This window comes from Gadus chalcogrammus, chromosome 7 (genome assembly GCF_026213295.1).
Source record: "Gadus chalcogrammus isolate NIFS_2021 chromosome 7, NIFS_Gcha_1.0, whole genome shotgun sequence".
NCBI classification, from domain to species: Eukaryota; Metazoa; Chordata; class Actinopteri; order Gadiformes; family Gadidae; genus Gadus; species Gadus chalcogrammus.
In genome coordinates this window covers 30,478,919-30,500,959 of record NC_079418.1, presented here as the reverse complement: position 1 = coordinate 30,500,959, position 22,041 = coordinate 30,478,919, and the positions used below count along the sequence as shown (strand labels likewise).

At 42.5% G+C, this 22,041-nt stretch overlaps 3 protein-coding genes and 1 long non-coding RNA gene across 5 annotated transcripts in view; 1 reads left to right on the top strand and 3 right to left on the bottom strand.

Moving 5' to 3' along the window:
• Positions 1-794: 794 nt before the first annotated feature.
• Positions 795-7,252, bottom strand: ttc1 (tetratricopeptide repeat domain 1). The gene is made up of 9 exons (XM_056595033.1): positions 7,235-7,252; positions 6,673-6,726; positions 5,806-6,220; positions 4,893-4,953; positions 4,390-4,502; positions 4,200-4,236; positions 3,640-3,788; positions 2,050-2,104; positions 795-1,632 (listed from the first exon to the last, which is right to left on the bottom strand). Exons 2-9 carry the CDS (start codon positions 6,723-6,725, stop codon positions 1,493-1,495), a joined length of 1,023 nt encoding a protein of 340 aa, XP_056451008.1. The 5' UTR covers position 6,726; positions 7,235-7,252; the 3' UTR covers positions 795-1,492.
• Positions 7,253-7,579: 327 nt separating this feature from the next.
• Positions 7,580-22,041, top strand: part of mat2b (methionine adenosyltransferase 2 non-catalytic beta subunit) — a 19,410-nt gene continuing 4,948 nt past the window's right edge. The window contains exons 1-2 of the mRNA XM_056594663.1: positions 7,580-7,911; positions 8,740-8,937. Of these exons, the coding sequence (XP_056450638.1) occupies positions 7,864-7,911; positions 8,740-8,937 (246 nt within the window). The 5' untranslated portion in view covers positions 7,580-7,863. The remainder of the gene's footprint in view (positions 7,912-8,739; positions 8,938-22,041) is intronic.
• On the bottom strand, positions 9,826-15,602 carry LOC130385900 (C-type mannose receptor 2-like). Of its 2 annotated transcripts, XM_056594664.1 has the most exons (9): positions 15,480-15,602; positions 15,246-15,342; positions 14,555-14,592; positions 14,289-14,327; positions 13,897-14,200; positions 13,630-13,769; positions 12,595-12,808; positions 12,258-12,427; positions 9,826-11,982 (listed from the first exon to the last, which is right to left on the bottom strand). In XM_056594664.1, exons 3-9 carry the CDS (start codon positions 14,586-14,588, stop codon positions 11,912-11,914), a joined length of 972 nt encoding a protein of 323 aa, XP_056450639.1. In that variant the 5' UTR covers positions 14,589-14,592; positions 15,246-15,342; positions 15,480-15,602; the 3' UTR covers positions 9,826-11,911. The 2 variants fall into 2 exon arrangements, with proteins under 2 accessions (XP_056450639.1, XP_056450641.1); XM_056594666.1 differs by having other exon boundaries at positions 15,246-15,602.
• Positions 20,418-21,504, bottom strand: LOC130385901 (uncharacterized). The gene is made up of 3 exons (XR_008896075.1): positions 21,345-21,504; positions 21,110-21,206; positions 20,418-20,456 (listed from the first exon to the last, which is right to left on the bottom strand). It is a non-coding gene; the product is annotated as an uncharacterized LOC130385901 (long non-coding RNA).

The window sequence follows — 22,041 nt, the reverse complement described above, 5'->3', positions numbered from 1 at the left end:
GATTGAGAGCAGGTGAAGAGGAGGAGGTTATGGGCGGGGGGAGATGGGGGGGGGGGGGGGGTAAATAGGTGTGGTGTCTTGTATAACCAGAGGTTTCGAGAAGATGCTTCTAGTGGATTAGTTCTAATGTGACTCTCCCTCACTAGTGCTTCCACGGTGACTCTCTCTCTCTCTCTCTCTCTCTCTCTTTAGCGTTGCCACGGTGAAGGGTTGCTGATGCGGGGGAAGATCCCGGCTGCCATTGGTGTTGAGGTTGCTGACGGTCGAATCAGGAGGCAGGAGGGCCCCAGCTGACCTGTTTTTATTTAACTGTTAGGGTGAGAATGAAGAAACTATATTTATAAAAGAGATGCACACACTCAGGCTGTCAACAGGCAGATGCTCCTGACGTTACCATAGAAACAGTCTCTCCACCCCCCCACCTCCGTTGTGTGTTCTCGTCCCCCCCCCCCGTCCCCCCCGTGGTGTACACACACGCAGATGGTTTATCAAATACTTTTAAATATTTTGAGGACGCGTTGCATAGAATCACTGACCTGCGTCGTGTACATGAGTTCACCACCTCCTGCCGCACTTTGGAGCTCCGCTCGGAGAACCCGATCATCTCCACGGACTCCTGCCCCGCTTTCCCTGCTCGGGTCATGTGACCCAGCAGACCGGGTGATTGACAGCTGATTTTACACCCAGTGGAATGAATCCATACCGTTACCCCGCCCCCTCTATTCATCGAGTGTAGAGAAATGCACCTCCCCCCCACTCCTGCCTTAAAGAGAGATTTAAACTATGTTGTGTTATTTGGTCTTTATTGATCCAGAATAAAGAGCGGTTGATCAAACATTCACATGTCATGTGTCATGATGTCCCGCCCTGTTCCACACGCCGACCCGTGTAGTCTGCAGACGCCATCTTCCTGCGTCCCCGCGTGGACCCCTGGTATCATCAGGTGACAACACGCTGCAGTCTGCTCATTGGTCGCCACGGTGATAGGGTCGCCATGGGGATCATGTAGCCAAGGTGATCGGGTCGCCATGGGGATCATGTAGCCAAGGTGATAGGGTCGCCACGGTGATCGGGTCGCCACGGTGCTCGGGTCGCCGCGGTGATCGGGTCGCCGCGGTGCTCGGGTCGCCACGGTGATCTGGTCGCCACGGTGATCTGGTCGCCACGGTGATCGGGTCGCCACGGTGATCGGGTCGCCACGGTGATCGGGTCGCCACGGTGATCGGGTAGCCACAGTGATGATATAGCAATGGTGATGAGGCCGCCATGGTGATCAGGTCACCACGGTGATCAGGTCGCCACGGTGATCAGATAGCCACGGTGAGAGGATTCTCTTCTTATGCTGACTTCCAATATCTCGATTAAACATGCATGCACACACACACGCTCACACACACACACACACACACACACACACTCACACCCGTTCCAGTTCTGTGCTCCTCCTGTGTTACTGTCTGTTGGTTGCTAGGGTGGGACGGTTTCCACGGCGCTATGTGTTGTTGTTGTTGTTGCCACCGCCCTGGACGAAGTTGATGGAGTAGGCTCCCGCCGGGTCCTGGTTCACCTGGAAGTTGTTGGTGGACAGACCGAACGGTCTCAGGAACATGTTGCCCAGGTCCTTCAGCTTACCTGGAAACACAGCACACTATAAGAGCACTGTAGCTCTACAGGACCATAATAATATAATAATACACGTGTTGCCCTGGTCCTTCAGTTGACCTACAACTGCCTAAAACTAGAGCTACAGAACTAGACCGATGACAGGGTGAGTAGGGCTACAGGACTAGACAGATGACAGGGTGAGTAGGGCTACAGGACTAGACAGATGACAGGGTGAGTAGGGCTACAGGACTAGACAGATGACAGGGTGAGTAGGGTTACAGGACTAGACAGATGACAGGGTGAGTAGGGCTACAGGACTAGACAGATGACAGGGTGAGTAGGGCTACAGGACTAGACAGATGACAGGGTGAGTAGGGCTACAGGACTAGACAGATGACAGGGTGAGTAGGGCTACAGAATTAGACATATGACAGGGTTAGTTACCCATCATCTCCTCCTTAAGTCGCTCATTCTTCTCCTCAATCTCCCGCGGTAACCTCTGGTAGACATGGAAACAAAGAGAGAGAGAGATATAGAAATACCGGGATATATAGATAGATATCCCAGTATTTCTCTGTATGTATAGCTATCTATAGCTGTTCATGCATAAATATAGCTATCTATAGCTGTGTAGGTATATAACGCTATCTATAGATTTATAGACATAGTTCTACGGTGAGGGTATTCGGTTTGGTACGGTACGTTTATGGTAAAGAAGAGCATATAAACAAAAATCCCCAAACTATGTTGGAGTGGTGCTGTGCCACAGTGTAACAATTTAAATAGGGCTGTCGCGACGATGACATTTCATTTCTGAAACGGCCGAATGGGATAACCATCAGCAAAACTGCAATATCTCGTAAGTGCTGTGTGGAGGAAGTCCGGGGCTTTCGGATCCGCTCTCAATCGGAGTCTGACGCGGTTACGGCAGGTTATACGCGCGCCAAGGTATGGAGCAGGCCTGGAAGTTCTAGCGCGGCTAAATGGCGACGCCATGGAAACACGACCCACGGAGGTTCCAATGAACAGGTATAAATAGAAGTGTATGTATTTATAAAGCTGTCTTAAAAAAATGCATCATATCATGATACATGTGGGTGTGTTTGTTAGGCTCTATATCTTAAGATACACGAGGGTGTTTCTTAATCAAACAATATATCTATAGATGGGTCTGTATAGCTATAGATGTGTGTGGGTTTGTGTTAATAAAGCATAAAGAGTTAATAAAGGCTCTATATCTCTAGATGGGCTCTATATCTGTAGATGGGCTGTATATCTGTAGATGGGCTCTATATCTCTAGACGGGCTCTATATCTGTAGATGGGCTCTATATCTCTAGATGGCCTCTATATCTCTAGATGGGCTCTATATCTGTAGATGGGCTCTATATCTCTAGACGGGCTCTATATCTGTAGACGGGCTCTATATCTCTAGATGGGCTCTATATCTGTAGATGGGCTCTATATCTCTAGACGGGCTCTATGTCTCTAGACGGGCTCTATATCTGTAGACGGGCTCTATATCTCTAGATGGGCTCTATATCTCTAGACGGGCTCTATATCTCTAGACGGGCTCTATATCTGTAGACGGGCTCTATATCTCTAGATGGGCTCTATATCTGTAGATGGGCTCTATATCTGTAGACGGGCTCTATATCTCTAGACGGGCTCTATATCTCTAGATGGGCTCTATATCTGTAGACGGGCTCTATATCTCTAGACGGGCTCTATATCTCTAGATGGGCTCTATATCTCTAGATGGGCTCTATATCTGTAGACGGGCTCTATATCTGTAGACGGGCTCTATATCTCTAGATGGGCTCTATATCTCTAGATGGGCTCTATATCTCTAGATGGGCTCTATATCTCTAGACGGGCTCTATGTCTCTAGATGGGCTCTATATCTGTAGACGGGCTCTATATCTCTAGACGGGCTCTATATCTCTAGACAGGCTCTATGTCTCTAGACGGGCTCTATATCTGTAGACGGGCTCTATATCTGTAGATCCATGGAGCCATGTGGGTGTGTGAGCACCATGCAGGCTGCGCGGGCCTCCGGGTGTGCGGGCTGGGCCTCCAGCAGCGTCTGGTAGTCCTGCAGCGCCTGCTCCAGCTGCTCCGACGCCTCGTACAGCTGAGCCCGCCGCAGCAGGGCGCGCACGTAGCTGGGGTCCAGCTCCAGAGCTGCAGACGGACCCCAGCATTAGGAGGCTCACACACACACACACACACACTGTATATATATATATATATATATATATATATATATATATATATATATATATATATATACACACACACACACACACACACACACACACACACACACACACACACACACACACACACACACACACACACTGTATATACACACACACACATACTGTATATACACACACACAGACACACATACTGTATATATATATATATATATATATATACAGTATATACATACACACACATACTGTATATATACACACACACATACACACATATATGTACACACACACATGCTGTTTATATATACACATACACACACATAAATACACACATATATGTACACACACACGCACACACACATATATATACACACACCTTTAGAGCAGTCTGCGATGGCAGATTCTTTGCGATCCTAAGGAGAGGTCACATGACATTATTACAATCCTTCTGGGAAGAACATGTTTCTAAAAGAAGTATGTGTGTCCAACCGCAAGTGGGTGTTGCTAACAGGAAGTGGGTGTTGCTAACAGGAAGTGTGTGTTGCTAACAGGAGGCGGGTGTGTACCAGGTGGAGGCAGGCAGCGGCTCGATTGGAGAACAGAACGGCTCGCTCTCTGCTGAAGCACACGGGACACGCCCTCAACGCTGCCGTGTAGCGGAGCTCCGCCTCCAAGTGCTCTGAAACACATCAGACGCCTCACCATTACCTCATGATCACTGCCTCACCATTACCTCATGATCACTGCCTCACCATTACCTCATGAGCACCATAACATCATGATCATCATTACCTCATGATCACTGCCTCACCATAACATCATGATCTTCATTACCTCACCATTACCTCATGATCACCTAATTATCACTTACAATTATCCAAAGCGACTTTGGTTCATAAACACATTCCTCAGGGGTGCCACTTCCCGCCAGCTGGTCAGAAGCACTTAGGGGGAGGTTTTCGTGTTCAAGGACCCCCTGAAACTCAGCTAGGAGGAGCCGGGGATCGAACTAGCTACCTTCCGGTTTGCAAGTCGCTCCACCTTCTGACTTTAATTCTGTTTAACTTGCCTCCAGATTTGAAGAGAGCGTTTCCCTCGTCCTTCAGGACCAGACTCTCCTTCCGCCGCACCTGAAACACACACACTTATTAGACACACACACAGACTTATTACACACACAACTTATTACACACACACACACACAGACTTATTACACACTCACGACGACTTATAACACGCAAACACACAAAGACTTATTACACACTTCGCACACAAACAAAGACTTATTACACAGACAAAGACTTGTTACATGCACACACAAAGACTTATTACACAAACACACGCACTTATTTCAGACACACACACACACACGACTTATTACACGCACACACACACTTAATACAAACACACACACAAAGACTTATTACACGCACAAACAATTATTACAAGCACACAAACACACACACCCCTTTTAACACACAATCACTAACTTAATAACACATACACATCTATTAGCTCACACACACACTATTATTTGCATTAAGGTATTTACATTCACTTCTCTATACCATGTTCAGGCTATATCAGTTGTTTAATCCATGTTCAATTCAGTAATATGTTGTAGACTACACATTATTTTAACTTAGATCACCACGTTTTTTCTCAGTTTGGTTCTCAGAAAGTAGTGTATGGATACATTTTTCCCCCTTTTACGACTGTGTTCAATGACAACTTAATGTGTGCTAAGTTAGGCCTACATTTATCTTCTTGATGTTCAGTGTGGCTGTTCAACCAAGAGGCAATATCAATTGACCTTATGAAATCAATACGACGATTGTTGAATAGCGCCTTTTGATTAAAAAGCTGTGTTAAAAGCGGCGTTCTGAACCGCTAAATCTGCATATTGTAGTGTTATAAAATACACATACACACGTGAACACACGCAAACACACACACAGAGACACACACAGACACACACAAACCTCCTTCTCCTCCTCAGTGAGGTCCTTCTCTGCCTCGGCCAGCTTCTCATCATCGAACTCTAGAGTTTTTTTAACCTCCTCTTTGATCTCCTCCTCCTTCTCCTCCTCCTCCTCCTCTAACTCAAAGTCTGAATCAATCCCTCCACCAGCCTCCTCTTCAGATCCTTCTGCCAACCCTGCTCCTCCGGCCACATCCTCCTCTTCTCCTCCTCCTTCAATTTCCTCCTCTTCCTCCTCCTCCTCCTCCTCTCTGTTGCTACTCTGTGTCCGAGAGGGGGCCTCTAGACGGGCCGTTGTTTCCTGTTTAGACTCCTCCTCTTCCTGTTTAGACTCCTCCTCTTCCTCCTGTCCTGGGTCTTCCTGGCACTCATAGAAGTCCTCCTCCTCCTCCTCTTCCTCCTCCCCCCGAATGTCCCTGGAAGACAAACAGGAGCCAATCAGAGAGCCTTAAATAATCAGAATCAACATCACAGTAACCTCTTTCTCAACATCGCTGTAACCACAGAAACATTGTTCTCTACCCCACAGTAAACCATGGTTTATATAATGTTATAAATACATTTTACATACGTTAGAATTTTATATTTCCTATCATTTCCATGTTGTTAATTAAAATATTCTTTGGTTAGTGATAGAACATGTGTTGTGTTGTGTTGTTGGGTAGTGTATTTGTGAAGTCTGATGTGTTTTTGTGTTTCGTAGCTAAGTGTAATGTAGTCGTGTAGTGTAGTTCTGTAGTAACTTCTATATTTGTTGCGTAGTTTATTTGTGTATTTGTGTTGGGTAAGGTAGTTGTGTGGGGAAGTATAGTTGGGTATTTGTTGTGTTGTGTATTTGAGTTGTGTAGTTGTGTGGTGCAGTTCCTACTTTGTATTGTTGACAGCTCCCTGCACAGCAGCTCCTCTTCTATGCTCCTCCATGCTGCGCACACACACACACACACACACACACACACACACACACACACACACACACACACACACACACACACACACACACACACACACACACACACACACACACACACACACCGTTTTTCAACAGCTATACAACTGCAAAAGTAATACTATGGTACAATATTCTTCCAGTAGAATATTATAGTATACTCTCCCATTCTAATCATATTCTACAATTCTCTCCCTATAATACTCTACCATAGACTAAATATATATATACTATCATTAGAATACAATAATATACTCTACCATTACAATACTATTACAATTTTCTACAGTAAGAGAAATATACTATAATACACAATATGTTGTAACTTATCGACAGAATACTAAGGGACATTAATACACTAGAACGGAAGTGTAATGCATGTGTGTTGAAGAAAACGAGTGATATGGATGTTAACAGTTAATATTAATCAATATCATGTTAAATATCATGTTACTGTTATTATGTTTTCATTTTCTATCTTTACCTTGCGGCTTCACGTCGCTGTGCTTCCGGGTGTGACGTCAAAGCTCTTCCATGCGATCCAGATAGCGACGCGACGTGACCACGCCCTTGCTCGCCAGCGTCGCCTGCTGCTCTGGGGTGGTATCACCGTCGGTATGTCATATAATATAATCTAACAAGATGGGAATCACAAAATAATGAATCTACTTCAACTTTAAATATATGAATAATGGAAGTTACTTTATAGGGCCTCCGTAAATCGTAAATTTACGGAAATCGTTTCGTAAATCGGACCGTATGTTTGCGACCGTTCTGATCGCTTTGCGGTAAAGAGCTTGCTTCTTCCTGGTTACCTCCTAAACACAACCTGACCACTTCCTGGTTACCTCATAAAAACAACCCGACGATGTAGCGTTGACGTTTACGAGGAAAGACCTTCGACAGCTTATGATACAATCGAGTTTATGGTTTTTATATTACTTACCGAATAGTGACTAGCAGCCATAGAGTCTAGGGTTCATACCCACTGAACACAGTGACGATACCATTGAAATTATATATACGGAATAACAATTACAACGTAGAGTTTATGTTTTAGTTCTACAGCAGAGTTAAAACCTTACAGAACAGAGACAGAGAGTTTGTGATCCCATGGCTTCGAGGATTTCCTTCAGCCCGGGGCATGTTGCGTTGGTGAAGGTAACTAATCCTAACTATTGTATTATAATGGAGTTACTGTGTATGTTCTCTGACCATCAGACTCATCGAGCCTAACCTGTTCTTTTAGTCAAATAGTAGTAGGCCTATAGTATAGATTGATATTGTGGATATGAGTGTATAATTCGTTTTATAAGATTCAATACTTTCAAGATTCAATACTTTATTGCCATACAACTGTACAAGTTGCTAGGGATTTCTTCCAGTGTGCTCATGACAGTACATAACAAAGACCCACACAAAATACACATAAAACATAGAACATAATTTCATCCATGCAGTATCCTTCCAAGGATCCCACTTAGATACAACATATAGGCAGATAAAATAATAAGGGACATCCCCACACATAAGGCATATAGCCCACTTCCACCTGGTTGACAGGCCAGGGTAAGTGCTGTATGTTTGATAATAGATTAAAAAAATAATAACAAAATATATACTACTTCCTTCACTGTCGAGGAGACTAAGAAAACTGGATTTTTATTGCCAGCAATGATGACTACTGCATGTTTGTTTTGGTTTTGGTTTCATGAAGAACTTGAACGTGAACTTGAACTCAACCCTATAGATAAAGGTATGAAAAAGAAGTTATGAAAGAGGTTATGAAATACATAGTTATCATTAAGATAAATTAAATAAGATACAATTATGGAAAGGATTAGGTTATGAAAAATATAAAGTTATCAAAAAGATTACGCTTTCTAAAGATACCGTTATATAAAAAAAAAGATAAAATATTATGAACAGGTGAACACACCACGCAGATTGTGAATACGCAGCGCGTGTCTGTCTTTGTGTGTTTTCCAGGAGGAAGTGGCGGCCCCTAGTGGCCGGGGCGTGCTGGTGACGGGGGCCTCGGGGCTGCTGGGTCGGGCGGTGCTGGCTGAGTTCCAGAAGGGGGGGTGGAGGGCGGTGGGGACGGCCTACAGCAGGGCGCGCGGCTCCTTGCTGCGCTGTGACCTCCTGGACGAGGAGGCTGTGAGGAGCCTGCTGAACCAGCACAAGGTCTGTCTGCCTGCCTGCCTGCCTGCTTGCCTGTCTGTCTTCCGTTTCTGTCCGTCTGTCTTTGAGATTCAGCTTACCTGTCTGTCTGTCCGTCTAACTTTCTGTCTGTCTGCCTGTCTTTCTAACAGTTTCTAACAAAAATATCTCGTCCCCAACAGTATATATGGTCCCGATATAAATGTATTCATATACATAAATGTATTCATATACATATATGTGTTTATATATATACAGATAATATGTGCATATGTATAAAAGTATAAATGTTTACATGTATACATGGATAAATACAGTATATATACTGAATATATATATATATATATATATGTTTATGTCTATATATATATGTATATAAAGTCTCTCATCTCATCTCTCATCTCATCTTCAACCGCTTATCCGGGGTCGGGTCGCGGGGGGAGCAGCTCAAGCAGTATATAAAAGTGTATAATAATAATAATAATCTTTATTTATGCAGCCCTTTTCTAAACAGAGCTAAAAAGTGCTTTACAGATAAAAAGAAAGAAAGCAAAACAAACAAACAAAAATAATTGTCTAAGAAAAATTGTATCACAGGTCTTTTAACAATTATCGAACAAAAAATACAAGAAATTAAAAGTTTTCCAGGCAAATCATAAAAAATCGAGCGGTCGAAATTGATTGGCTTTGGCGGCTTAACGTTTTTGAATTTGAAAAATCTATTTGATAACTTTTGTGATAGATGTTTTTTGAGGGGTTTTGATTAAAAACAAGAAGTTGGAAAATCCATCATTGCGCAAAATGACTACATCCTTGGGCCAAGCCGTTGAACTCGGCTTGGCCCAAGGTTTGTTTGTGAAAATTGGATTAATGGGTCAAAAGTTATAAACATGAATACAAGTCCAACTTGACCTATTGGTGGCGCTAGATCTCTTCAGCTAGCCACCCCGAAATTGCTTTGAGGGATCATGGGACTGTCCTGATTCAGTAAGGCAAATTTCAATTTTTTACCAAGGCGTTTTATGGGCTGCCATAGACTCCCATGGCAGGAAAATAATAATAGGAATACGTAGAATAACAATGATTGTCTCGCAACTTCGCTGCTTGACCCCATAATATAGCTGCGAGCAGCAATGTGGGTGTCAAGCAGAATAGGACTCCATAAACAAATTTTGCTGCACAGACATAATCGGTTAGGTGGCTACATGATGACCGTCTCAGTAATTTCACCTACAATGAAAGATATTGGCAAATGGTTATCACAAGGAAAATACATTGAAGTTGCTTTCTAAGGGCCGGAATAGAGTTGCTGCTAACAACGCCCCCCTAGGCGTTGATGATGCCAAATTATTTGGGCATCATCAGGATAGGTGTGCATAAGACTATGAGCCAAGTTTGGTTTGGATACATGTAGGCCTTGCAGAGATATAAGCTCACTTCCTGTTTGACGTCCCCCTGACGTCAAAGGCCACCAAATTGTTTGGGTGTCCCAAGAATGATGTCATGAGTCTATGTACCAAGTTTGGCTATGATATGTAAAAGAGTTGCTGAGAACAGGCTTACTTCCTGTTGGGCAGCTTCGCCGTCAAGGTTGATTGGCTGTCACGGCCAAACGGATTTGAATTTGAAAAAGCCGTTTAACAAATTTTTTCAGCTTGGTCCGAAGATCATTTATTGTACGTTTCATGAAGATTGGACAGAATTTGTTGCCTGTGGATATGTACTATTGAATTTGACAACTTTCAACATGGTAGCCAAATTCTTATGTTTCCATGAGAAATAATGTATTAGCTATATGAAGAGGTCCTACAGTATGACCAGGCAGTGAAAATAAGTTGGTTAAAGCACATCTTAAAACACATCTTCATTAATTACAGCGCCCCCGATAGGTCAAAGGTCACCTAATTCGTTGAGTGTACCCATGATGATGTCATGGGTCTATGTACCATGTTTGGTTATGATATGTCAATGTTTGGTGGCTTTGCGGTCAAATTTTTCAATACATTTTCAATTTGAAAAATCCATTCGATGATTTTTCTCAAGCATGGCCTGAAGATCATCTGTGCCAAGTTTCGAGATGATTGGACAACATTTGGCCAAAGGATTCCAATGATACCTTGTTTGTGAATATTGGATGAATGGGTCTAAAGTTATAAACATGAATGCATGTACAACTTGGACCTGTTGGTGGCGCTAGAGCTCTTGAGCCAGCGACCCCGAAATAGCTGTGAGCGATAATAATAGGAAAACGTAGAATAACAATGGTTGTCATGCAGCTTCGCTGCTTGGCCCCCAATAATAGGAAAACGTAGACCCCCCAAAACAGCCCCACTGTCCCCACACCAGCCAAATGTGACCTCTAAGCCACCTCCCCCCCTCCATGCTGGAGACCAGAGGCCTGAGCTGCTGCCTTGACTGGCCGTGTGTGGCAGGGCTGTCTGGATGGGCTACCTACAGCGGTCATTTACTTATACAGTCAAATTAGTCTTCGGGGTAAGGGATATTAGGATCACAGTAGCAAACAAACTTTAGCTACTTTACATTTATATGCAAAAAAAACAAAACTGCACATTCACATCTGGAAAAACAGTTAATATTATTGAAAAAACACATCCCTAGATAAAACCCTACCGTTTGGATACAATTTCTGAGTCAGCTAAACCAGACAGAGAGCTAAAGCCCCACCGATTATTTTTCTAGTCTTTTGATTCCATCTTGAACACACAATCTCCATATTGCAAATCAAAGGATAGATGCATGAGACAACTACCTCTGATCAAAAATAAGTTCATTGATTATAAAGAGAATATATAAATATATGATTTATATGATTATTATATGAATACGATTATATACTAAAGTAAATGTATTCTATATGCCGCTCTAGCACAAAATGTGGCTGAGGAACAAGCTAGCTACCAAAGACACACTCAGGTACAGCATTCAGAAACTTAGGACTTCTTCGGAATCAGCAGCTTGAATCCCCAGTGAGGCCAAGTTAGGTGCAGCGAATTTGATTCTCTCTTGTGGAACTGTAGAAGCGCAACTTCTTCGATCCTTCTGTCGGATCTGCGGAAATAGATATATAAACATAATAAGGTTCATGAAAGTGGCGGAAAATACCTACAGTTCACTTCCCTCATACACACTCCTAGGTTGAGCATAGTACTTATGAGGACTTTTATTTTTTCCAAACAGGAAGCTTGATCCTCTTACTCTTTCAAGCTATTTATAAATGTCAAAAAGTTGGCTTACAGAGAAGGTTCTCTATCAAGAAATTATCAGAGAAACCTTTGTGCAGGTACATAAGGAGCGGGTAATGGCTCTTTAGGCTGGACACCGACCTGTGAAACAGATGAAGTTAAGATGTTCTTCACAGGAGCGTTGCCTCCATGTGTAAGGTTCCCTACTGGACACACTCCCACAGGGGCTGGGATGGTGGTAGCCCTCGTCCCATTGGGTGAAGTTCATCGGGTCACCGGACATCCAGAACCAGGAGCTTCCTGAACGGGTCCTGCCAACATTAAAAGAGATTTAAGGGTTAGCTGGTTTAAAGGAAGAATAATGTGGCCAAATATTTAGCTTTTGTTATTTTCATAGAAATAGATTTTCAAGTGATGGACCACCAGATGATCATGAGGACTTGATGCCTGATAGACACTAAGGCGGCCTGCCCGGTACCTGCGCAGGCCCACCCAGAGGTGGCTGGTTAGATTGAAGGTGGTGTGAGCCACCAGCTCATCAACCATCTCCTGGTCTTCTGGGCCCATGAGGCTCAGCAGGTCCCAGTGAGAGTCTCTGCAGTAGAGCAGGGCGTCTGACCAGCACAGCCGCGTCCCCACCAGAGTGATGTTCCTCCCCATCTCCTGAAGGCTCATGGAGGGTGCAGCCGGCTCTTGGGAAACAATTGATAGTGTGGTGTTGAGAGAGTTCTACTTTCAGTGCTATAAGTCTACCTCTTATGTTCCCTTTGTGTTCATCCAGCAAACGTAAAGCAGCACAAAACATCAATGGAAAACCATACAATTCAAAAAAGAGACTGTAACCTCAAAGATTTTTTTTTCTAAATAATAACTAATTTAATGAATGTTTATAATTCATTTAATATTATGAATAAAATCCCACGTACCACATGCAGTACCCTCTTGTACCTTCAGTGGTACGCGTACTACCTGCAGTACCCTATTGTACCACCAGTGGTACATGGACCACCTGCAGTACCGTCGTGTACCACCAGTGGTAGGTGTACTACCTGCAGCACCCTCGTGTGCCACCACTGGTACGTGTACCACCTGCAGCACCCTCGTGTACCACCAGTGGTAGGTGTACTACCTGCAGTACTCTATTGTACCACCAGTGGTACATGGACCACCTGCAGTACCCTCGTGTACCACCAGTGGTGGGTGTACCACCTGCAGTACCCTCGTGTACCACCAATGGTACGTGTACCACAGGTTGAAAACGCTATGTTGATTTTCCTTTGGTGGATGCTTTTACCCAAAGCGTCTTACAATACTGCCGTTGCATACATTGTTATAATATGTATCCCCGAGTGGGAAACAGACCCCTAACCCTGGCAGCGTTAATGGCATGCTCTACCAGTTGAGCTGTAAGGACTAGCAGCATTTGACCATGGGCCAATGATCGTTGACCAACAGCAGTACCAGTACACCAATCACCCTTTGATTATCATGTTACGATGGACTGGGTTCCGACCTCCGTACACTTTGACCTCACACAACCCCAGGTAGGTTAATCGATCAGAGGACTTGTAGAAGTGGATAAATCGTCCTTCCATGCCCCAACATTTGACAGTCTGAGTCAAGCAGTCTGGGTCTTCTATGATGATGGCACACCTGCGGAGAAGAGCCAGGAAGCACTTAAAAGAGGGCCTAGGTCATTAGGGATCAAACCAGGAATATTTGGGCTTGGAGTTAAACAGTATGTTTAGTGGATATAGAGTAGGTGACACCAGTGATTCACCTTGGGTTGTCGGTGCCGTTGTTCCCCAGTGAATTCCCGATGTGTATTCCAATGCCATCCAACCGCTCCCTACTGTATTTCCTATGGTATTTGCTATTAGTGACCTGGATCTCTGACACCCGGTACACACCAGGCAGCTCCAGCCTCCACCATGGATTGGCCTGATAGTCGGTAGTGCTGCAGTTTTGGTGCCTAAAGTCAGGGTCGCTATTCCCATCTATGGCGTTTTCAGCCTTTTCACGGTACGAGCGGAGTGAGGACTGAATGGCCTTGCTGCTCAATGCCACGTTAATGCGGGATGCAGCTTAATGGAGAGTAAAACCACAGACTTGTTTGTCAAGTTGAAAAGAAATAATGAAATTCTTGCTAGTTTGGATTACTTTCGGAAATACCTGAAAATCCAGGTAACTTCCACAGGAGGAGCGCAACCCCTGGGGATACCAAGATACTATTTACTTAATCAATAAAATATACTTGGCTTTGCTAATATCAGACTATACTTATGAGCATATGTCCTGCACCTATTGTATCAATTATATATTCAAACTATTTGCGGTAGGAATCTTAAACACGTCCACAAAAACAGGATGAGGTTTTATTCATTCAATACAATGAACTGGATAATGATAAATACTGTAATGCTGTGTAAATTACCCACCAATGAAACTACAGATGAGATGGCTGGACCCCATTATTCTGTAGGAAAAACATGGTAAGTCATTAAATAATACTACCGATTAGGTTAACATTCCTTCATATTCTGAGGTGAAAACAAATAGATTGGTTGAGATGGAGCCATGCGTAATTTACATATAACATTATTCACTAAGCTCCAAAAGGGAAGAATCTACCATTACAGAGCAAAACACTGAAACACTGAAAACGATGGTACTCACCAGCTGAGTCGGTCGGTAAATTTAAAGGAAGAAATAGTGGAGACACTTGTGTGTCCGTTTTCCCGACATCACACAGCAATATAAAACACACAGATCTCCTTCTATCCTTCCTCTAATGTGACGTTTCTCACACAAAGTAATCTGGCTAATGGCTCGCCGACCGGTAAGTTCAGACAGTAAAATTAGCAATGTACAAATAATGTTTGCAAATATCCATAGAAATTGAAAATTTGACTAATTATACCTTTCACCTCTATATATCCGCTGTTTTTAAGATCTAACCTTATATAATACCTACACTTAATCCTTTTACCAGCTAAAATAAGCAATATATCAAACATTTTTCAGAAAGCCGTATCCCTTTAATGGTACCACTGAAAACACATAGTCTAGGGTTGGGGTTTGCCACTGCTGGCACTATTATCATGCTGATAATATAATGAACAGACTTACCTTTGATTTGTTGAGGTGCCTATGAGTTGTTTTAATAACCAGCTACTGCCTTTTCTTTCTCTGTTTGCTTCTGTACCTTCCTCTCCAGTTTAAAATGCTAAAAATATTCAATGGGAGAGAAATACATGTTGGTATTTCTTCCTCCATATATTCATTATAAATGAGAAATGAGTACCATTTTAGAATTAAGAATTAGGATTTTCTAATGATATGTTATTCTAAGTAAAACCTTACATTTTCAAACCCTCTTTGTTCTAGGTAGGAAGTACAACCAAAGCACAAGAAAAAGTACACAGCTGTATAAAGTGGAAGCATAACTTGCAACTGCACCCATTGAACAGGGAAGATAGAAGGACACTGAATATCTGCAAACATTATTTGCATAGACCATTAGGTATGGTAGGAAGTGCACTGCCTACCCGACGTGAAATCCCTAATTTAAATTAAATTTAAATTTTGGATGGAAAAACGGACACACAAGGAGACACTATCTACTTGCATGTTGTTCCCTTAAGTTGAGTTTCACAAGAACCGAGCAAACCCATTATTACGTCTGACGCTTTGCGATTTCACCAAAATATGGTATACCATGTGGTACAATATGATACCATTGGGAATCGTGCTGAATCTTAAATTTAATAAATTCATGTAAGGATTATTATGAGGCTGTTTTGATGCCCCTCCTACACAATGACGGAAATAAAGACGGTGCAGGCAAGTCTATTCTAGTCAACTATATTTATATAGTACATTTAAAAGAACAACAGGGTTGACCCAAAGTGCAAACAAACAAAAAAACAATGACAAAAGTACGACAACAATAATATAATATAGCTTCGAGCAGCAATGTGGGGGTCAAGTAGAATAGGACTCCATAAACTAATTTTGCTGGACAGACATAATCGGTTAGGTGGCTACATGATGACCGTCTCAGTAATTTCACCTACAATGAAAGCTATTGGCAAATGGTTATCACAATGAAAATACATTGAAGTTGCTTTCTGAGGGCTGGAATAGACTTAATGCTAACAACCCCCCCCTAGGCGTTGATGATGCCCAATTATTTGGATATCATCAGGATAGGGTCATAAGAATATGAGCCAAGTTTGGTTTGGATAAATGAAGGCCTTGCAGAGATATAAGCTCACTTCCTGTTTGACGTCGCCCTGAGGTCAAAGGCCACCATATTGTTTAGGGGTCCCAAGAATGAAGTCATGAGTCTATGTACCAAGTTTGGCTATGATATGTAAAAGAGTTGCTGAGAACAGGCTTACTTCCTGTTCGGCAGCTTCGCCGTCAAGGTTGATTGGCTGTCAAGGCCAAACGGATTTGAATTTGAAAAAGCCGTTTAACAAATTTTTTCAGCTTGGTCCGAAGATCATTTATTGTACGTTTCATGAAGATTCGACAGAATTTGTTGCCTGTGGATGTGTACTATTGAATTTGACAACTTTCAACATGGTAGCCAAATTCTTATGTTTCCATGAGAAATAATTCATTAGCTATATGAAGAGGTCTGACAGTATGACCAGGCAGTGAAAATAAGTTGGTTAAAACACAAAACACATCTTCATTAATTACAGCGCCCCCGATAGGTCAAAGGTCACCTAATTCGTTGAGTGTCCCCATGATGATGTCATGGGTCTATGTACCATGTTTGGTTATGATATGTCAATGTTTGGTGGCTTTGCGGTCAAATCTTTCAATACATTTTTCAATTTGAAAAATCCATTAGATGATTTTTCTCAAGCATGGCCTGAAGATCATCTGTGCCAAGTTTCGAGATGATTGGACAACATTTGTCCCAAGGATTCCAATGATACCTTGTTTCTGAATATTGGATGAATGGGTCAAAAGTTATAAAAATGAATGCATGTACAACTTGCACCTGTTGGTGGCGCTAGAGCTTTTGAGCCAGCGACCCCGAAATAGCTGTGAGCGATAATAATAGGAAAACGTAGAATAACTATGGTTGTCTCGCAGCTTCGCTGCTTGGCCCCAAATAATAGGAAAACGTAGACCCCCAAAAACAGCCTCACTGTCTCCACACCAGCCAAATGTGACCTATAAGCCACCTCCCCCCCTCCATGCTCACAGTAGCAAACAAACTTTAGCTACTTTACATTTATATGCAAAAAAAAAAAACTGCACATTCACATCTATAGAAAAAAACATTATTTAAAAACACACATCCCTAGATAAAACCCTACCGTTTGGATACAGTTTCTGGGTCAGCTAAACCAGACAGAGCTTAAGGCCCACCGATTATTTTTCTAGTCTTTTGATTCCATCTTGAACACACAATCTCCATATTGCAAATCAAAGGATAGATGCATGAGACTACCTCTGATCAAAAATAAGTTCATAGATTATAAAGAGAATATAAATATATGAATTATATGATTATTATATGAATATGATTATGTACTAAAGTAAATGTATTCTATATGCCGCTCTAGCACACAATGTGGATGAGGAACAAGCTAGCTACCAAAGACACACTCTGAGGTACAGCATTCAGGAACTTAGGACTTCTTCGGAATCAGCAGCTTGAATCCCCAGTGAGGCCAAGTTAGGTGCAGCGAATTTGATTCTCTCTTGTGGAACTGTAGAAGCGCAACTTCTTCGATCCTTCTGTCGGATCTGCGGAAATAGATATATAAACATAAAAAGGTTCATGAAAGTGGCGGAAAATACCCACAGCTCACTTCCCTCATACACACTCCTAGATTGAGCATAGTACTTATGAGGACTTTTATTTTTTCCAAACAGGAAGCTTGATCCTCTTACTCTTTCAAGCTATTTATAAATGTCAAAAAGTTGGCCTACAGAGAAGGTTCTCTATCAAGATATTATCAGAGAAACCTTTGTGAAGGTACTACATGGAAGCTGTTGCATGCCTTTGCATAAGGTTAATCCTATTTTGCATCATAAGGACCTGGTAATGGCTCTGTAGGCTTGACACCGACCTGTGAAACAGATGAAGTTAAGATGTTCTTCACAGGAGCGTTGCCTCCATGTGGAACCTTCCACACTGGACACGCCCCCACAGGGGCTGGGATGGTGTGAGCCGTCGTCCCATTGGGTGAAGTCCATCGGGTCACCGGACATCCAAAACCAGGAGCTTCCTGAAAGGGACCTGCCAACATTGAAAGAGATTTAAGGGTTAGCTGGTTTAAAGGAAGAATGATGTGGCCAAATATTTAGCTTTTGTTATTTTCATGGTATTTCCTAAGACAAAGTGATGGACAACCAGATGATCATGAGGACTTGATGCCTGATAGACACTAAGGCGGCCTGCCCGGTACCTGCGCAGGCCCACCCAGAGGTGGCTGGTTAGTGGGAAGGGGGTGCGAGCCACCAGCTCATCAACCATCTCCTGGTCTTCTGGGCCCATGAGGCTCAGCAGGTCCCAGTGAGAGTCTCTGCAGTAGAGCAGGGCGTCTGACCAGCACAGCGGCGTCCCCACCAGAGTGATGTTCCTCCCCATCTCCTGAAGGCTCATGGAGGGTGCAGCCAGCTCTTGGGAAACAATTGATAGTGTGGTGTTGAGAGAGTTCTACTTTCAGCACTATACGTCTACCTCTTGTGTTCCCTTTGTGTTCATCCAGCAAACGTAAAGCAGCACAAAACATCAATGGAAAACCATACAATTCAAAAAAAGAGACTCAAACCTCAAAGTTTTTTTTTTCTTAATAATAACTAATTTAATGAATGTCTATAATTCATTCAATATTATGAATAAAATCCCACGTACCACCTGCAGTACCCTCTTGTACCATCAGTGGTACGCGTACTACCTGCAGTACCCTATTGTACCACCAGTGGTACATGGACCACCTGCAGTACCCTCGTGTACCACCAGTGGTAGGTGTACTACCTGCAGTATCCTCTTGTACCACCAGTGGTACATGGACCACCTGCAGTACCCTCGTGTACCACCAGTGGTACGTGTACCACCTGCAGTACCCTCGTGTACCACCAATGGTACGTGTACCACAGGTTGAAAACGCTATGTTGATTTTCCTTTGGTGGATGCTTTTACCCAAAGCGTCTTACAATACTGCCGTTGCATACATTGTTATAATATCTATCCCCGAGTGGGAAACAAACCCCTAACCCTGGCAGCGTCAATGGCATGCTCTACCAGTTGAGCTGTAAGGACTAGCAGCATTTGACCATGGGCCAATGATCGTTGACCAACAGCGGTACCAGTACACCAATCACCCTTTGATTATCATGTTATGATAAACTGGGTTCCGACCTCCGTACACTTTGACCTCACACAACTGCAGGTAGTCTGCTTGATCAGAGGACTTGTAGAAGTTGATAAATCGTCCTTCCATGCCCCAACATTTGACAGTCTGAGTCAAGCAGCCTGGGTCATCGTTGATGATGGCACACCTGAGGAGTAGAGCCAGAAAGCACTTAAAAGATGGTCTAGGTCATTAGGGATCAAACCAGGAATATTTGGGCTTGGAGTCAAACAGTATGTTTGGTGGAAGTAGGGTAGGTGTCGGTGATCACCTTGGGTTGTCGTTGCCGTTGTTCCCCAGTGAATTCCCGATGTGTATTTCAACGCCATCCAACCGCTCCCTATTGTCATTCCTATTAGTGACCTGGATCTCTGACACCCGGTACACACCAGGCAGCTCCAGCCTCCACCATGGATTGGCCTGATAGGCGGTAGAGCTGCAGCTTTGGTGCCCAAATTCAGGGTCGCTATTCCCATCTATGGCGTGTTCAGCCTTTCCCTGGTGCGACAGGAGTGAGGACTGAATGGCCTTGCTGCTCAACGCCACGTTAATGCGGGATGCAGCTTAATGGAGAGTAAAACCACAGACTTGTTTGTCAAGTTGAAAAGAAATAATGAAATACTTGCTTGTTTGGATTACTTTCGGAAATACCTGAAAATCCAGGTAACTTCCACAGGAGGAGCGCAACCCCTGGGGATACCAAGATACTATTTACTTAATAAATCAAATATACTTGACTTGGCTAATATCAGACAATACTTATGAGCATATGTCCTGCACCTATTGTATCCATTATATATTCAAACTATTTGCGGTAGGAATCTTACACACGTCCACAAAAACAGGATGAGGTTTTGTTCATTCAATACAATGAACTGGATAATGATAAATACTGTAATGCTGTGTAAATTACCCACCAATGAAACTACAGATGAGATGACTGGACCCCATTATTCTGTAGGAAAAACATGGTAAGTCATTAAATAATACTAGCGATTAGGTTAACATTCCTTCATATTCTGAGGTGAAAACAAATAGATTGTTTGAGATGGAGCCATGCGTAATTTACATATAACATTATTGTTACGAGTCCAAAAGTGAAGAATCTACCATTACAGAGCAAAACACTGAAACACTGAAAACGATAGTACTCACCAGCTGAGTCGGTAGGTCAATTTAAAGGAAGAAATAGTGGAGACACTTGTGTGTCCGTTTTCCCTTCATCACACAGCAATATAAAACACACAGATCTCCTTCTATCCTTCCTCTAATGTGACGTTTCTCACACAAAGTAATCTGGCTAATGGCTCGCCGACCGGTAAGGTCAGACAGTAAAATTAGCAATGTACAAATAATGTTTGCAAATATCCATAGAAATTTGAAATTTGACTAATTATACCTTTCACCTCTATCTATCCGCTGTTTTTAAGCTCTAACCTAATATAATACCTACACTTAATCCTTTTACCAGCTAAAATAAGCTATATATCAAACGTTTTTTAGAAAGCCGTATCCCTTTAATGGTACCACTGAAAACACATAGTCTAGGGTTGGGGTTTGCCACTGCTGGCACTATTATCATGCTGATAATATAATGAACAGACTTACCTTTGATTTGTTGAGGTGTCAATGAGTTGTTTTAATAACCAGCTACTGCCTTTTCTTTCTCTGTTTGCTTCTGTACCTTCCTCTCCAGTTTAAAATGCTAAAAATATTCAATGGGAGAGAAATACATGTTGGTATTTCTTCCTCCATGTATTCATTATAAAATGAGTAATGATTACCATTTTAGAATTAAGAATTAGGATTTTCTAATGATATGTTATTCTAAGTAAAACCTTACATTTTCAAACCCTCTTTGTTCTAGGTAGGAAGTACAACCAAAGCACAAGAAAAAGTACACATATGGTAAAGTGGAAGCATAACTTGCAACTGCACCAATTGAAAAGGGAAGATTGAAGGACACTGAATATCTGCTAACATTATTTGCATAGACGTGAAATCGCCAATTTAAATACAATTTAAATTTCAATTGAAAATGTAAATACAATTTTAATTTTAATTTTAAATTTAAATTTGGGATGAAAAGACTGACGCACGAGGAGACACAATCTATTTGCATGTTGTTCCCTTAAGTTGAGTTTCACAAGAACAGAGCAAACCCACTATTACGTCTGACGCTTTGCGATTTAACCAAAATATGGTATACCATGTGGTACAATATGATACCTTTGGGAATCGTGCTGAATCTTAAATTTAATAAATTCATGTAAGGATAATTATGAGGCTGTTTTGGGGCACCTCCTACACAATGACGGAAATAAAGACGGTGCAGGCAAGTCTATTCTAGTCAACTATATTTATATAGCACATTTAAAAAAAGAGGGTTGACCCAAAGTGCAAACAAACAAAAAAACAATGACAAAAGTACAACAACAATAATAGTAATATAGCTTCGAGCAGCAATGTGGGGGTCAAGCAGAATAGGACTCCATAAACTAATTTTGCTGGACAGACATAATCGGTTAGGTGGCTACATG

What these genes read in the sequence shown, in the direction of transcription:
- ttc1 (XM_056595033.1), bottom strand. Translation starts at nt 6,725, where the DNA reads ATGGAGGAGCATAGAAGAGGAGCTGCTGTGCAGGGAGCTGTCAACAAT. An exon ending in TCACTGAGGAGGAGAAGGAG is followed by an intron (nt 4,954 to 5,805) that starts GTTTGTGTGTGT and finishes TGTGTGTTTCAG; the next exon opens with GTGCGGCGGAAGGAGAGTCT. An exon ending in CCGCTGCCTGCCTCCACCTG is followed by an intron (nt 4,237 to 4,389) that starts GTACACACCCGC and finishes ACCTCTCCTTAG; the next exon opens with GATCGCAAAGAATCTGCCAT.
- LOC130385900 (XM_056594666.1), bottom strand. Translation starts at nt 14,588, where the DNA reads ATGGGGTCCAGCCATCTCATCTGTAGTTTCATTG. An exon ending in TGAGGTCAAAGTGTACGGAG is followed by an intron (nt 12,809 to 13,629) that starts GTCGGAACCCAG and finishes TTGTTTCCCAAG; the next exon opens with AGCCGGCTGCACCCTCCATG. An exon ending in TAACTTCATCTGTTTCACAG is followed by an intron (nt 11,983 to 12,257) that starts GTCGGTGTCCAG and finishes CTATTTCCGCAG; the next exon opens with ATCCGACAGAAGGATCGAAG.